Source organism: Cebidichthys violaceus, unplaced genomic scaffold, assembly GCF_023349555.1.
Source record: "Cebidichthys violaceus isolate CVI_PGR_0920_01 unplaced genomic scaffold, fCebVio1.0.p SCAF_11, whole genome shotgun sequence".
In the NCBI taxonomy this organism is placed as follows: domain Eukaryota; kingdom Metazoa; phylum Chordata; class Actinopteri; order Perciformes; family Stichaeidae; genus Cebidichthys; species Cebidichthys violaceus.
Genome location: NW_027176274.1, coordinates 15,857,503 through 15,874,220, shown reverse-complemented (window position 1 = coordinate 15,874,220; position 16,718 = coordinate 15,857,503). Strand labels below are relative to the sequence as shown.

General features: G+C 41.8%; 1 protein-coding gene across 5 annotated transcripts in view; it reads left to right on the top strand.

Annotated features, from left to right (window-relative positions):
- Positions 1 to 16,718, top strand: part of gulp1a (GULP PTB domain containing engulfment adaptor 1a) — a 78,601-nt gene that overhangs the window by 37,289 nt on the left and 24,594 nt on the right. For 4 of the 5 annotated variants that reach the window (XM_068705136.1, XM_068705139.1, XM_068705135.1 and 1 more), the window contains one exon: positions 14,356 to 14,436. In XM_068705136.1, coding sequence (XP_068561237.1) covers positions 14,409 to 14,436 — 28 coding nt within the window. In that variant the 5' untranslated portion in view covers positions 14,356 to 14,408. Of the gene's footprint in view, positions 1 to 8,702; positions 8,923 to 14,355; positions 14,437 to 16,718 lie in introns of those variants that run through there. The other variant, XM_068705138.1, reaches the window with a different exon arrangement.

The window sequence follows — 16,718 nt, the reverse complement described above, 5'->3', positions numbered from 1 at the left end:
CTGTTAAGACCGAAGTTCCCTCCTCCATTTTTCAATTTTATGCTTCACAAACATAATGAGGCTAAACTACTACTTCACATTGTGATAGGGTTTAACACAACCCGTGTCACAGAATTATAGCTGCAGTAGTATTAACTCGTTGGTCGGAGATTTCAGGAAATTGTTAGCTTCGTGTAATTGTCAAGTTAGATTAAGCTTCGGCATCACAGTGAAGACTCCACTTATTAGTCCGGGGATGCTCTGAAAGTGGACACCACACCACTGAAAAGGTCTTTATTGCAGTAATTGTAATGGGGTTTCTCTTTTCAAAGCTTTTGTCAGTGTTACTTCCTCTTTTCCTCAATATTTTTCCCTCTCGATTTAGGTGCTTATCTTAATTGGGTTTTCGGTGGCAGATGCTCTGGATTCTTTGGGGACATTTCTTCTCATCAGTGAAGCACCTTGTAGCCCTTTTAGCCTTTGATTGTGATTCGGAGCAAGACCAAACTTGACTCTTAACATGTAGGTGTGTGTCTTTATTCTCAAACCACCATAACGTTTTTCAGAACCAGTGAGCCTACCAATCAGTTCTTACGCAGACATTCGTAAACATGTCAGAGTCAGAGTACATATTTCATACACGCCATTCAAAAGAGACTTTTTTTACACCTACTGATCCTTCCCATGTGAAGGGTGCACCGAAGTGCTGCTATCTGTTGAAACTGTCAAACCTGCGCATCACATATCCCGAAGAGATGTATCATTATATATCAGGCAGCTGCAGTGTGATTAAACCCACTTAGCTCGTATATTATTGAGCAGCATCAATATGTCATTACTTTCTGTTTCCCCTGTGAAGTACCACACGCGTGACTCAAGCAGTATGTTTTGTCTCTTGACATCTTAAATCGGAAAGAGGTTGTCCCACGTCAGCCCGGCCCATTCTCCACACACTCACAACAGACCAAGACTATAGAGCGCGGTTAAGTGCCGCACATGTATTGAGTCAAATCAGGAAAAGTAGTGGTGATATTATGACATGCTGCGAACCACGTCTTTTGTCCGTGAACATCATTTTGCAACATTTGGCGTCACTTTCCAGCAGGCCTGCAGAGATCGTGCCGTCGGGGTTTAACGTGGGCCGGGGAGGAGAGGCGGTCCACAGCTGTGAGCGACTGACGCTACCTCGTGTCGTTTTCACTATGATAGACACATTTCATCTAGCATTCTAAACACTGGCCTGGCAGTCCGGTCCAATCAGCTCGCCGGGTCCCGATGGCCAGCTGGGGCCCTGACAGTTTGTGTGAAATGTGTTTCTTAAGACGGCAAATGTCCTTCACTCGTGTGAACTCTCTGTGTGCATTGAATAGCTGAACCACTGCCAACTTGGTTTCAATCAAATTGTGCTCAACACTTTCCTCCCTTCATAACTTGTATCCTCAAGAGGCACATTCACATTTTTTTAGGCATTAAGTTTTCCCTCCGCGTGTTTGGTCGTTTCTCGTGAACGCGATATCCGAGGAACGACTGGAGGGAATTTCTTCTTTTTGTTTGCAATGACCAAATGCATTGTTGTGTTTAACCAGCAGGAGGCTGATCATTTAAAGAAGAACTTTCTTTTTACACACTCGTAAAATATCTCTCTCTGCATTTTCAGACGTCGTGGTCAACGGCAGCTTATTTCATTTGAGCACCGGAGATGAAAAAACGGAGGGAAACGAGAGCCCCGGGTTTTGATGATGCATTTTCCCGGTACGTCCTTGTCAGGGACGCATCAGGACGTATTAGCATTTACACTAAAGAAGATAAGTGGTCGAAAGCATCCCAGGCAATCTCGGCGAGTGGTTCATGCTCATTTACACTAGCTGTCCACTTGTGATCCGACCACTCAATACGCATGTTATTGCCATGTGTAAACAGCGCCTATGTCTGGTAAATGTACACGTACAAAATTGGGAGCTTGACTTTGGCTGTCCATCCATCTAATATTGCTTCTACAATCTAAGTCACCAGTGGGATTCCCTGGAGGGATTAAGCACCTCTGAATTTACACGATTTAAAAGAGATAATGGGCTTAAAAGAGGCATCTCGAGAAAAGGTCAGAATTCTTAACTCAGACGTTATTTATCATAACTTGTCCAATTTAATGTAATAGAGATAGAAAGTCAATTTCAGTTCTCTTTCAGTTCCAGCTGGCCTTTATAATATTACAGATTATCATTAAGGGTTTGATAGTACATAACTGACTTTTAACAATGAGTTAGTTAACATGTTGTCATCGTTGGCATTCGAGGCTGGTGAAAAAACCGGAATCGTGCGGTGCTTTATAAAAGCATGGGACCTTGTTATAGTAGAGAACCCACTATACTGAGACCAGAACACATCGTCACACATCTGCACTTCTAGCTAGTCCAGTCTTGACAGAAAGTTATTGTGTAAATGTTCAGAATACAGGTTTGCTTCTCACACCATCACACATGAATTACTGAAGTTAATCTCTTGTATATAAACACAGAATTTTGATGAAATTCAAAATAATCGTTTCTTTCCTGTCTTGTGCAAATGCCTTCGAAACAATATGTATCGCTCACATTCAGGACTCTCAATTAACCATCAAGTATTATCAGCTGTTGCCTGCAAATTCTTTATTCATTTTAGTTGTCAGTTCTGTAAGTTGGCTAAACTAACAAATTAAACTCTTTGCGTTCTCAAAACATTCTCGGAACGTTACATTTAAAACGTTCTCGAAACATTTTTTACGGAATGTTCTCGTAATATTTCTTCCGCAACGTCCTCGGGACATTTCTTTCGGAGCGTTACATTCCAAACGTTCTCTGAACTTTTTTTTGGAAAGTTCTTGGTACGTTGTTTTCAGAATGTAGTTTTTAGAACCCTCTCTGGATGGTGTTTTCAAAACGTTCTCAGAATGTTTACAGAATATTCTTGGAACTTATCCCTAACGTTTTTGCAACATGTTTTTAGGGACGCTCTCATAATTTTTTATTTTTTTATTTTCTCAAAACATTATTTTCCTAATGTTCTCAAAACCTGGGTTTCCTTACATCCTCGGAACATTGTATCCCTAATTTTCTCGGAACATTGTATTCCTAATGCTCTTGGAACGTTGTTAGGAAAACATTTGGAAAACAATCTTTTCTTCACGTTAGGAACGTTACATCCCTTATTTTCTCACGTTGTTGGAAGGTTATTATGCAAACTCAGGAGACTTCACTGTATTTGGTGGATTGAAATTCAAAGAAAAACACTCCAAATTGGTTTTCTGTGACTATAAAAGCACGTTTGCATTCCTCCTTGTAGGAAATTTCACTAATGAATGCCAAGGCAAACCTGGACACTGCTGAGGTATTTCACACGGCTATGGTTAACTTTACAGTAAGAACATATTTGACTGTTTGTATTGTTGTATTTGAAATCACTAGCCCTGTAAGAGTGCAATGACATGTTTGGCAGAAATGTCATATCTGTAGAGCGAATCAGTATTTTATTTCCAAACTATAATTTTAGATCAGTTGAGCTACGCTGTACAGCTACAGTGATACAGTGGCTCACATCAATTTGACAGGTTTAACAAAGCCTTTGAGAGCCTTGATTTACCGAGCTGTAAGTATTACACGACTATGCGCTATGTAACTTTTGTCTGATTCTGTTGAGACTTTTTTTTCTTCTGAAAATGGCAGAAAAATGTCTGATGAATGCCAAGATTGTTAGTAAAAACACTGAATGATGTAAATACATATATGTAAACATCAAATCGTATGATTTATTGGACAATATATTGACAGTTAAAGCTTTTGTTTGGGTTGTTTTTGCCACTTGTGGTGCCAGCTCTGTTTTTGTCTTTACCATTGCCTGAGGGTAATGTGGCACTTCAACTGCTAAATGCACCACTACGCTCAACAGCTCTAGTCGCTAACTATTTCCTCCGTGCTGGTCGGTGCTGAGCAGGAAGTGTAGTGTTGATCAGAGCCAGACAACCACTTCCACGTGTGAAAGGTGAAGCCAGTATGGGAGTGTCTGAAACTTGAGTGCTTTTGAACGGCCTTCAGAGGGCGACTCTGTCTGATTCTATAAGAATCTCTTGTGATTTATTACCTCAGCAAAAATTGTGAACATGAGTTTATGGTCCCGATCGTCTTCTTCAATACAGCATGATTTGCATAAATTATCCCAGTTAGAGTACAACAGATGATAGAGCAGGATATGCATTAGGGACTTGGCTTGCTGGTGATTGACAGGTCTCTACCACGGCGTTGTCCCGTCTAGAATTTGTCCATGATTTTGTCTTAGAACTTTATCCCGTTTACAGTGTGTTAAGGGTAACATTTTGTCTCACTCAGCTTTCAGTTGTACTTAGCTCCACTGTCTCGTGTCACTTGTGGCTGCTGCAAAACCAAGACGATGACGGCTAAAACGACCAAATTGAGGCTTCAAAACTGCTCTCCATAAAGCAATTGATTTCTCGTCAACTATGAACACAGCTTGTTTGCTTGAAACAGCTGGCTGCTGTGGCTCGCAGCAACGTCGATGAGAGTGGAGTTTACGGGAATGGAAAACTATACCATTGACATGAAAGATGCCAAAAAATCATTATTTTTCATAATAAAGTTATAATTTTCTGACTGTTGCAATATTAACTGTTAAAGTTTTGAGTCACTCCAACGAATGGTTTTATTTATAGTGGACATTCATTTTCCTGAAATTACTGTTACAGGTTTCACATCTCCATGGCACAGAATGGAGCCTTGAGAACTAAATTGTACCAATACATAGAACAGTTTTTTGCCTGATTTCACTGAGTGGAATTAGTTTTCTCCAGATTCCTGCTGGACAACGACAAAATGTGAACAAAAACAGTTTAATCAAAACAAAAAAAAGAAGTAGTTCTATTCATACCCCCAGTACAGCAGTGCAGCAGACATAACATGACCTTTTGAGCTGTCTGCAGAGCCAGTGTGTCGCTCCGCAGTGACAAGATGAACATTAGCCGCAGACACCTCTCTGCCTCCACCTTGTACCTTGCGTTATTGCGAGGCTCGTCTCTTTTAATTAGCCTCTTGGTGATTCAGCAAAAAAGGCCAGTTCATGACCTATTGAGTTTTTCCTATTGGACAGTTTGAAGGAAAATTGATTTCAGTGTGACATGTTCCTTTTTCTTTTTTTTAAATGAATGTCAATGCACTTCGCCTTCCAACAACCAACTGCATCATACATAGTTTACAACGAGAACACAAACTGAGATGTGGACACGTACACTAAAGCTTCAGAGTTCAGTCTATAGATTGCTCCCCGGGTGACGTTATATTTGAGGAGCAGCTATAAAGAAGCCGGCTCCCTCCATCTATAACAAAAGCCCACAACATCTATGGACGTCCAACTGATTTGACCCTTTATTGCTTTGACATTGACGAATGGAACGGGACAGTGCTCCTGAAGTCTGGTGGCAAAACTGGATCGCAAAGTAAGACGAGAAAAAGAAGAACTGCTAATGACATGTTATTGGCAAATCACAATTGACTTTTTTATTTTACAGTAAAGCCAGAAATGTAAACTGATTTTGTACATGCCTTATAAGGCTTCAAATCAAGGGCAGGTTTCAAGTCAATTTAACTCAACTTTTTGCGTGTGCTAATGTAGTTAAGATTGTCCAGCGGTAGCAGCGGACGGAAATGATTGCATTCACTCTTGACTGTACTCGTCATAGGGTTGGTGCAGTAAGTGTCCACAGAAAACGCATCGCTGGTACCAAAACGTTACTGCTTTGCTTTACTAGTTTCATGGAACACAGATCATGCGGAGTCTGCAAATCTCAATGAAAATCCTCTGGGATGCTTCTCATTGAGATGCACATTCCTGCTTCTCCACCCACTCCACCCGCTCCCACGCGATCCAAGCGGGGACTGAAATAATTGGACCCTGGATTCGTGGAAATGTGTAAACCATAAGGACGGTAAACATTAGTGCTGAAGTAGTTGGTAGCGGCATGAAAGTGCTTTAAATCTTCTGTTTGATTATTTTTCATGGTGTCTAACTGGATTTTTCTCCTCGTACATTTTGCTGCTGAACATGAAATATGAAAGGAAAAAAAAAAAAGTATGAATCTGTAGCCTAGTTACTAAACAAAGTCTGAAAGGATGACTCATTTGGTATTGTTTTCAGCTATTGACCTAGATGCGTTTCAGTTGTTGTGTCTGCCGTGCTTCCTTGTTGCTGTATTGAACATGCCCATATAGGCAACCACACATTTAGACACTGTACATACCCAGACAAATTAGTGAAAAAAAAGTGTTATGGATATCAATCCCAGCATGTCTTCACTTCATCTACATAATGCAGCATTTTTCCCTTCACTTCTTACTCATTCCGTTAGTTTTACCAGTGGCTGTGTAGCATCAAGGGCCCCACTTCCCTGGAAAGTGTCTGGGCCAGCCACTTCCCTTATCCCACACCAGCTGTATTAATACAAGACGCAAACATGAAATGATACAGGGCAGTGAAAAGAAAAACCCTAGAAAAATAAAGTGAACAGAACAGCCCAAATCCTGTGGCCCTCCCAGTTTTAAATGCTCTCTCAGGCAGAAACCAAAGGTCTGCCGGCCAGCAAAAACACACCACCACCCAAGGCCCTGACTGAGCAAAATCTCCAACCAGCAACCATTTACAGAACAAGAAATGTCTTCCACTGATTTCAGTAACCTTTATAAATTGGCTGATAAGTGCTTGTAACCTTTTTTTTTTTTTATCTTTTCCCAAGCAATGATTCTCTGAAGCCACTTCTTCCTCTGAGGTGCAACACGCCACATTCTACAGCAGCTCTTTGAAGTCCATGAGCAAAATGCAAAGCACACTCGACATTTATGTTTTCACATCAATGCTAATACAGTCATGAATTCATCTGTGTCGAGGGTACGGCCGTTATATCAGGATGAATGTCTCCATTGTTGTGGAATCAGCTTAAGGCCAATATTTAAAATTCCTCTTTCGCTCCAGCTGTGCATCTTCCAACATTTTTATGAAGCCATTTAAGCCGTCTGAATACTATAGTTTAGCAACCTCCTTTTCATCCTTTCTTAATGGAGATTTCTCCGTCACCACGACATTTGTTCTTCTGTAGTGTCTGTGTTTTGTTGAACTTTTTTTTTTTGACTCTTCCAAAAGTGCTCAGTTGCCCTTCCTTAAGTAGTTCCGTTGTGAAGCCACTAATGAAGTACCTTAAACTTGAATTCTTTCTAATGATGCCTAGCAAAGGGGATTCCTCTGTTTGTTAAAAGCAGTCTGATTGTGTAGAGTGCTGCAGGAATAAGTCCTAAAACCCAGAAGTGAGTCGTCATTTTTGCAGCTCCGACTCCCTATCTCAAAGTCTTTTGAATCTTTCAATGTTAGTTATTCTTTTTTTGTTTAGATAAGGTATGTGGTCAACACATGCTTTACAGATTTGTATGTTTTGTTCTGCGACATAGAATACGTCAGTAAAATATCCCTCACGCTAACTTTGAAGCTTGTGTCTCGTGGTCTGGGAGTTTTTGTTATTTGTTATTTGGAACCTTTTTGGTCGCCTTAAAAATGCATTATTCAGCATTAACTTGCACTCCCGTGTCACTTCTGGTTCCAAAAGAAACAAAATGGCGACGGTCGAAAACCAACATGGGGAAGGCAAAAATGCCAAAATGTTAGGCTTCAAACCCACAGTGCACAACCCAGCGGGTTATGTCACGGTGACTACGTCCACTTCTTCTACACAGTCTGACGGATGCAGTGTCATGCTGACAGTTTCCTGATCAGACCCCAAGGAAACTAACCTCACCCTTCAGATGGTTTGTTACACAGAACCGTGTGAGAAGCCGCCGTTGGAAACCGCTTGGAAAAGGGCAGGCTTTCAAAAAGTAAGCGGCAGGTGATTCGTTGAACTCTCTGTCGCTCAGACTCTTACCGAAGCTAATTGGGAGAAGAGCAAAAACACATTTTCCATTGACGAAAGCCTTCAGTGTCATGTAACTGTAGCTCCTTACAGGACGCCGGTCGCTCCGCGCTCCGGCTTAGTGGCCAACCAACCGCGTCACTCGAAGCCTGACGAGGTCGAGTTCTGTTTGCTATGTTTCCCAGCGATTCTCACGTGATCTGACGACACCCCGAGAATCCAGCTGTCGGGCGAAGGTAACGAGGAAATGAGCTTTTAGATGTGGAGATGAAAAAAAAAAAATGTTCAGGTGTTGGTCGGCTCAAACGTTGTGCTTTTTTTGACCTCTGGTCTTCGCTTTGATGGTTTCCCAGACAGCTCATCTCTTATGTGATAAAATAAGGACCATCAAGTGTCAGATTTGAAAGTGGTTTAACACCATTCTAGCTGCGGGGACAAACACATTTGAGCGCTGAATGTTTCTGGAGTGTGGTGGAAAAGGAAAGGTTATCATTACTTTGACATAATCCCACAGGGGGGCTTTTAAGGCTTTCTGTTGGGAGGGGTGTTGTGACTTTTTACTCCATAATGTTTTGAGCCACACCGCTGTTATGACTGATGCCAAGATGTTGACCTGAGGCTGCAGCCAGGGCACACAGTGTGATGATGAATCACATACTTCGGCGAAAGGGTCAGACTGCAACCTCTTGCATGTTGGCTTTAATAGGTCATCTCGGCTATGCCACGGTGCATTCTAGGTGGAACAGTTCCTGTGGAAAGGGGTCTCCTTTTTTTTTTTTTTCTTGCACATGCAACACTCAAAAACGATTCCTTTCGGACAAACTGTGGGCGGAGGAAGTTGGGTTTGAATGTCAAGTATCATGTGTCTAGGCAAAAGCTTCTTGTTGAGTTTGCAAACCCCATCAATTCTCTGCAGTCTTTAGTGTACCACCATCTGGCCCACAGCTGAAAACTATTAAGATCGGCTGGAACTTCCTCCGCTCTATTCCTCCCCAGTTTGAAGACAAGTAAGTAGCTTTTATCTCTGCTCTCTTGTTGTTTGCATGTTTCTCTCCATAGAAATGTCTTCTTCTTTCTTTTTTTCTTTTTTCCCCTTCTCTAGCGGTGTGATAAAGTATGTCAGGGCGCTGCATTTAATCTGAAGGAGTTTAAGCACCAGGGTTTGAGAGAACAGTTCTGGCTTTTAGATTAGACTCCGAGACACCACGGGTGATTCAACTGAGGAATTCTGGGACTAAATTCATAAACAGATTGGAGTTGCGATGTCTAATGTGTCGCGCTTAGCCAAGCAAGATTCCAGAGCCGGGGAAGAAAACAAAGGATCTTTGTTGATTTGCTTTTCTGAGGCATTCTGTTGGGACCATGGTGCATGCTCTGCTTCTAGTCCATGTTAAACGCTCGCTGCCTTTTTAGCGCATATGGGTCAGATTAGTGACCGGCTGAGAGGCATTTATAAAAGGGACGTTAACTTTGATTTCTTTCTGTCTTTTTCTTTTAAAACAAGAAACCTACTTAAACATTAACTTTTCAAACCTCTGCATTTGGAGTCATTCTCATTTGTTGTTTGTGAGAGAGAGAGAGAGAGAGAGAGAGAGAGAGAGAGAGAGAGAGAGAGAGAGAGCGAGAGAGAGAGAGAGAGAGAGAGGACTCCACGGGGTCAAAGTAGGTCACACTCATTCCCAGAAAGGGTTGCTCCGAAGCTAAATTCCAAATGTTTGACTCACTGAAGGTGAATGGTTAGACTCTGGACATGTCTTTTGCTCTGCTGTTTAGAGGCTGATACTCCAAGTATGTGAAGCGTTTGCTTATGCTTCCTGCAGTTTTTTTACAAAAAGTTGAGAAACACATTTTGGACTGCATAGTGTGTGTTTTGAAAGGGGGTTGTAGACCTAAATGTTACATGTTGACATTTATATTCTAAAGCTGATTGAAGTGTCTTTTTTTTTCTTTTTTTCTGGTACCTTCTGTAACCGCATTCTGTGGTTTGAATCACCATTTCATTGTGGTTCGTGTGTCCATTTCATTTAGTTAATGTTGGAACAAACCGAATGATGTAGCATAAACGGATGCTCAGTCGTGCTGTAAGCCAGGTACAGACTGTTGGGAGACTGTGAGCACATTGTGTCTCACCGTGTTCTGCTAGTATGCACACACTCTTCAACAGAAGAATTGACCAGACCTAACCTGGTGCTTCCACCGCAGCTGGCAAACACCGAAGGGAGACTGAGGGAGTTTGCAGCTCAGTGTTAAGTCTCTGTGTGTGTGTGTGTGTGTGTGTGTGTGTGTGTGTGTGTGTGTCTCGGGGTCGATACTTCTCCCAAGGGGGTGCTGTTGATTCACCAGACAGGAAGCTATTAAAGCAGGCCGAACACTGCCAGCTGCCAATCAAAATGAGTGACATCACAGTCAGGTGTCAGGAGAGGCGTCGCATTACACCTCAAAGAGTGTCACAAACAAACAGAAAGGTAGCCAGCCTTTGTCCGCTGCCAGACATTTCTGCAGCGGGTGCCAAAGTTTTGCTTTTAAGGGCTTAAAGCTCTTAATGGCGACTTTTAGCGGCGTCCTAAGCCAACGCACAGGGTCCGGATTGGGGTCGGATATAGAAAGCCTGATCAGTTTCCGGTCCTTTTGTTTGTCGCCAACCAATTTACTCCCAGATTGACGCGCTTCGTGTCCTGGAACACAGCTCCAGTGGGAGTTATTTAACTTTTTCTATGAATAACCTTTTTTTTTTTTAAAGCAACATTCTCAGGTGTACCACACCTCTGCACTTGCTTAAACATTGCATGTTTAAGCAATATCCATGTTTCTCGATGGATATGAGGAGAGGCAGTCAAAATCATCTCCATACTTCCTGCCACAAAAGATTCCCACTGATAACTCTCTCTTGTTAGATTTATAAAAAAAAAAGCTATATAAAACACAAGAAAGTGCTGGTTCTCTAAAATGCTGAGGCCAAGGTCACAGTTTGACAGTCCACACACTGCAGAGTAGTTTGGTGCTGAGATCTGCAGAATCCACCCTCCCTTTCTTCGGTGAAATGTAAACGATAGCGGTGTCCTGGTTCATCTGCCCATGCAAACGTCAACAGCAGCATGTGAGACCCGTAAATAAGGAGCACAAGTTGTCTTTTTTCAGCAGAAAAGATATTCTGTTTTGCTAGACTTGAGGAATGTCCCAGTCCCCACCCTGAAGCTTGTTCCGTTTAACTTTTCTGCAGCCCTTTCCGGGGGCCTCTGTTTCCAGTAAAATATCCCCTTACTGTGAGAACCCACATACATTGTATTTGTACCCGCAAACTACATTTCCCTCAATTATACGCCACATATCATTATGCGCCTTATTATTTACAGTCTGCAGCTAAGGTTTTCCTTTTTTTGGAGACGGTTGCTTACCATCGCAGGGCCTGTTTAATGCAAAGTTTGTCTCCAGCTCTCCCCAGCAGTAAGACAAGATTTGACTCAATAGCATGCCTCCATCATTTCACAGCGGCTCCTCACTGCTACTCAGTCAAAGCTAATGATCCATTAACCTCCCGTATTACAGCGATCGATTAGTTTTCACTTTCTTCAGTTTTTATTTTATTTCTCAGCCCCAAGGACTATTGTTTGCTAATGCATTTTTATATAACAGCTTATTTTCTGAATGCCACCATTTGTGTCACGCTCATAATTGGGTGTTCGTGCCTCATAAAAGGCACTATGCAGCATAAACTCCCTCAGAGTTTGTTGCAGTGGCAGGTGATGCAACAAGCCAAGATGTATGGTGGGAAGCACTAACAGAGGAAGGATGGAGTACCAACCATCTGAAATGTGCTCTCATTTGTTACTTTCCATTTTCCAGTGTAACCCAATACATTAAGTGTAATGAGGCAAAACAGTCTATGTGCTGGCATACAAGAAGTATATTTAGTTCAATCTGGTTATATATTATCCCTTTGTATTGCTTTGGGTGTGCGCATCACTATGTGTAATGCTTGAGCATATACAGTATGAGCTCTGACTCCCGCTTCTAAGGTTATCAGCCACCATCGGGACCATAGCTTTTAGGTGATCATTGATTATCATTTATTGGTAAACGTGATCAACGCAGGGAGGTTCAAAATTGTTAGCTTGCAAACTTTTGTAGCCGTTTTCAATATGATGGACGCAAAAGACGTAAAGTGACGTAACATATAGAGCGACAAAGTCTGCGTAGGGAGGAGGTGGACGTACAAACACAGGACTTTCACCCAGTAGACCGCTGTTTGTGTCCCATTGTGAAACCAAAAGTCAGAAATATTACGTATTTTTTTTACATACATACCTACTTTTTTATTTCTTTTTATGTGACTACGTAGATCTAATGAATCTAGGATGTTTCTTTTCAGAAAGTGTAGCAGTCTGTCGTGCCTCCAAGATGTTGCCCGTTTTCATTCCAAGGCGTTAGCAGGATTTGTTTTCCACTTTCATTAAAAATGAGTACGATCTCAGGATCCCCTTGATAAATGAAAAATACCAGATATGGAAGCATTTAATTCATTTTCTAAATTGCCCAGGCGCACCTTCATTTGTTCGCAGAGATTGATAGTTGTTAACGGTGGCAGCTCTTGCATATTCCTTCACAGGGAACGAGTAAAGAGTATTGATTGTGGAGAAGGCTGACAGCTAGTCCTGGACGGTGTGTCCTTGCAGTCACTCTGGACGACTGAACTCCCGTGGGGAATTGATGTAAAGCGTTCAAAGCATAGTGTCACATTATAGAGATGCTGGGCATTCTGAATTTGGAACAGAAACAGCTTCCTCTTTCTGTAAAGCAGCAGTGTTAATGTACTGTGCCAGTGTCTCGGTTAAAGCACAACTGAGCTGCTAGGGCTGCACCATTAATCTAATATTAATTGCAATCACAATTTTGGCTTCCCACAATTAAGCGTATATGCTCGGGTGCGATATTGCTGTATAACATGTGTGGTCCGCTCATAGAAAACCCCCGCTGCATATCAAGATCAAGCAGCCAGCCAGCCAGCAGCCGGCGACCTGTGAGGAGCCTTTCCAGAATTGTGAAGCAGCAGTTCAAATTAGAAGAGTTGTACACTATATTTGACTCTGTTTGCCCTCCCATCTGCTCTCTACAGAGAGCAGGCGCGTCTGCCCGGGGAATTGAAAATCTGAGGGTCAGTCATGGCCGCTTTGCGTGGGAGCATCCTCTTGGCGGTGGTGGCTGACCCTCGTCGAGCTCCAGTGACGTGTACACAAACACAAACCAGTCGGAGACGTTATTTCACATGGCGCTCTCCAAGAAGAGAAGAGAGAAAAGTGAGTCTTTAACCAAGAATGGACAGACTATTATATCTTCATTCCTCCCACGGGCAGCTCAAAAGCAGTATGTCTCATATGTTCAGAGACCGTGAGTATCAAAAGCAGCGATGTGAAGCGCCACCACGAGACCAAGGTACCCACTGGCATCCGAAATGAAGGCACAGAAAATAAACAAGCTAAGATCAGAGTCCTAACACGTTAATTCACTGTCCAACAATGATGCTAACAGAGAGAATAGAGCTGAGACAAGTTAATAAGTACAGATATAACGTCAGACTCTGCACACAAATTCCGTAGCATAACCTGGAAGTGAAAGCACTGCTCTGTTTATTTCAATGTGAAAGTGCAACGGAAATATTTTCTCCCTTCAAATTCAATGACAAACTCGTGACGAATCATTTTCATCTCAATCTTGATCAAAATTACCGTGATGATCATTTTGGGCATAATCGTTCATCCGTTCTAAGGGCTGCGCTGCTGTGACTGCAGTATGTTTCAAAGACAGAGGAGAAAATGACTTTGACTACAACATGTTGTTTTTTCCGAGATCATTTTTATTACAGACATAAATCTGGAGGTGATGACTAGTAAGAAATCACTAAAGGTCAACGTTGACATCTCTTGTGATGACTTGACTTCATGGGTTTAGTTTCAGGTTCCTTGCCTTGTTACTGTCTGTGTGTGTGTGTGTGTGTGTGTGTGTGTGTGTGTGTGTGTGTGTGTGTGTGTGCGTGTGTGTGTGTGTGCGTGTGCGTGTGTGTGTGTGTATTGGTGATATATGTGACCTTGCAGCATTGTGACAGAATGATATGCGCTGGTTCTGTTGTAAAGATTAGAAAATAATGCGGCCGGGGGGATCACAGTAAACAACGTTACGTTTTCCTGAGTCACACTATTGTAATAGAATGACAGCCTCAGCCAGAGATGATGAGTATGATGTGGCCCAGTGGTAAACAGCTGTAATGCAGGCAGTTTAATGGGAACACATTCTGACAGCTTCACTCTCAGAGGGTGGGGATTTTTTTTTGCAGAAAAAAAAAAACATCAGACTCAATGCTTTTTTTTTTCAGACATTCTGCCATTTTAAAAGGAAGTTTGAGGTCAAAGCCATTTTTAACTCGCTTCTCCCTGCTGCTTTTCCAGGTGGAATATAGGCAGACACTCCGGAGGGACCTCGGAGACGCACATTTTCCACTATGAACCGCGCCTTCAACAGGAAAAAAGGTGAGCAGAAATAACTAATGCTTATTTAGCCTATGGAACTTGGCATTGCCTGATTTAGCTACAACATTGCCACAGACTCTCTGAGACGACTGAGAGGGGAGCACTGTTTGTGTTGGACAAACACAGATCCCTCTTTGTCATGGGACCTTTTTAGTAGTCGCAGCAACACAATAAAATGTCACGCATATGTTAAGAGAAATTGTGAAGTGTTGCAAGAAAGACATTTAAATGAGGTCAACTGTTTTAGTGGGAATAAACTAGGCAACAGCGTAGTGTGGTCAGTGCTAGATGCTAGGCATGGCTGTAATCAGCTAGTCAACAGTGTAGAAGTACAGGTTGCGACGAACAGGAAATAAAACAGGTCAGCTTGGCCATTTAACCCATGTACGATAAAACAGCCTCAGGAATTTGTTTCAATTCGGCGAGTTTGAAATTGTTTATTCCATAATCCATTTAGGTAAAAAAACATCTCAGGCGAGCGTCAAAACTTTTTTGTTGCGCAATTTATCGAATTTAGATTTTTTTTTCGATACAGCATATCTAATCTGATGTTTCAAAATGTGCATGAAATACCTGACTGGAAACATGGATCGTGATATGAAGGATAGGAATTGCACTATTAAGGGGGCATGATGAAAGATGTTGTCCAGTTGCATTATGGGTAAATGTAGGATCTAGTGTTTTTGAAGCTTGACCCATACTAGATACTAACAGTGGGGTTCAATTTTGACCATTTTAGTTTATCCCTTGTGAGTCTCTACATTCAAGCTTTTTACATTTTTATTTCTGCTCACAAAATGTATATAAATTGTGACTCGAGATGCCAAAGAGATCAAAGAGGCTAAAGAACTTCACTTGACTCAGTGCTGGTTTCCTTATATCTTCGTCAAGATTTTTATTTTATTTTCCTGGTGTGTGTACATATTAAATGTTACAAATTAATTCAAGCCACCATGTCTGAACTGGTCTTCTTAAATATTAGTCAAAGTCAAAGTCAGCTTTATTGTCAATTTCACAATGTACCGAACATACAGAGGAGTTGAAAAAACGTTTCTCTCCAGTCCAACATGTCAAATGATTACAGATAATAAAGTGCAAAAAATAGAAAAGACATTGAGACAACATATATATTAAGAAAACTATCATTCTGTATTTAGCAGCAGTCAGACATAGGAAGTCTTAAAAGAGAGTCCCATGCAAGCCAGCAATGTGGCAGGACCATGAACTCTTCATGAACACTTCAAAGCTCCAAAATGAAAAACAAAACTTTGTGATGTTTGTAATTCTGGCTGATGAAACGATTTTATTGGTTAGATAAAAAATAATTTACTGTGCAACTTAAAAGGCTGTTTGTTCAACACTGGTTGCAAATAAAACAGCTCAAACATAAAATTACTCATTTCCATAAAACTAACAGAACTGTCAATACAGGCGGAATACAAAAAAAAAACATGAAAACAAATGCACCCAAACTGTGCATGTGTTTTAACTTAACTGTCCAAGCGCGTTCCTGTACATGTTGGACAGTTAAGGTGGTTGTGCAGCACTGCAGTCTTGAGGTGACCCTGCTCAAATGTAGAGGATATTTGGGACTGCAGTTTTTCCAAACAGCTTGATGTGTTTACCACCATCTGCTCCGCCCCCTCCGGTGTGAATCAACAGACCTGAAGAAGCCTTGGACAGTGTTGGGGAAAGTGTCCTGGGCCCAGGTGGTGCATCGGGCTTTAATGATGTCTGGGTGTTATAATTCATTGTTTCCTATTAAGTTCTCTATTTCCTGAGCGAAGGATGGTGATCGGGGAGGGCAGATAGTCCCTTCTCACCTCACATTAAGTTTCCCTTTGATTGCGCTTAATGGGAATGGCTCCACTCCTCTCATTTTAACTGGGATTTAATCTCTGTGAATTCCAGCTGATACCTGGGCTGTGCATTTGCACACATGCCAGTGTTCATACTGTGGGGGGGATTTTGGAAAAGCTAAATTAAAAATGAAACTAGGCACAACCTTAAAGGTGGCTTTTGGGAGCAGACAGATAATGAGGGTTCCTGCAAGGAAAAAGAAAGGACAGTTTGACAGACGGTAAACAGCTCCCTCAATATATTCTATATATATATATATATATATATATATATATATATATATATATATATATATATATGTTCAGCTGCCTCCAAAAGTGTGTTAAAGCCTTTTCACCAAGAGCAGGGCAATCGTTTCCTGACCTCCACCATTGCACTGTTGTGTCCATGCACCAACGGATGCCCGACCCTCAGGCTTCTCT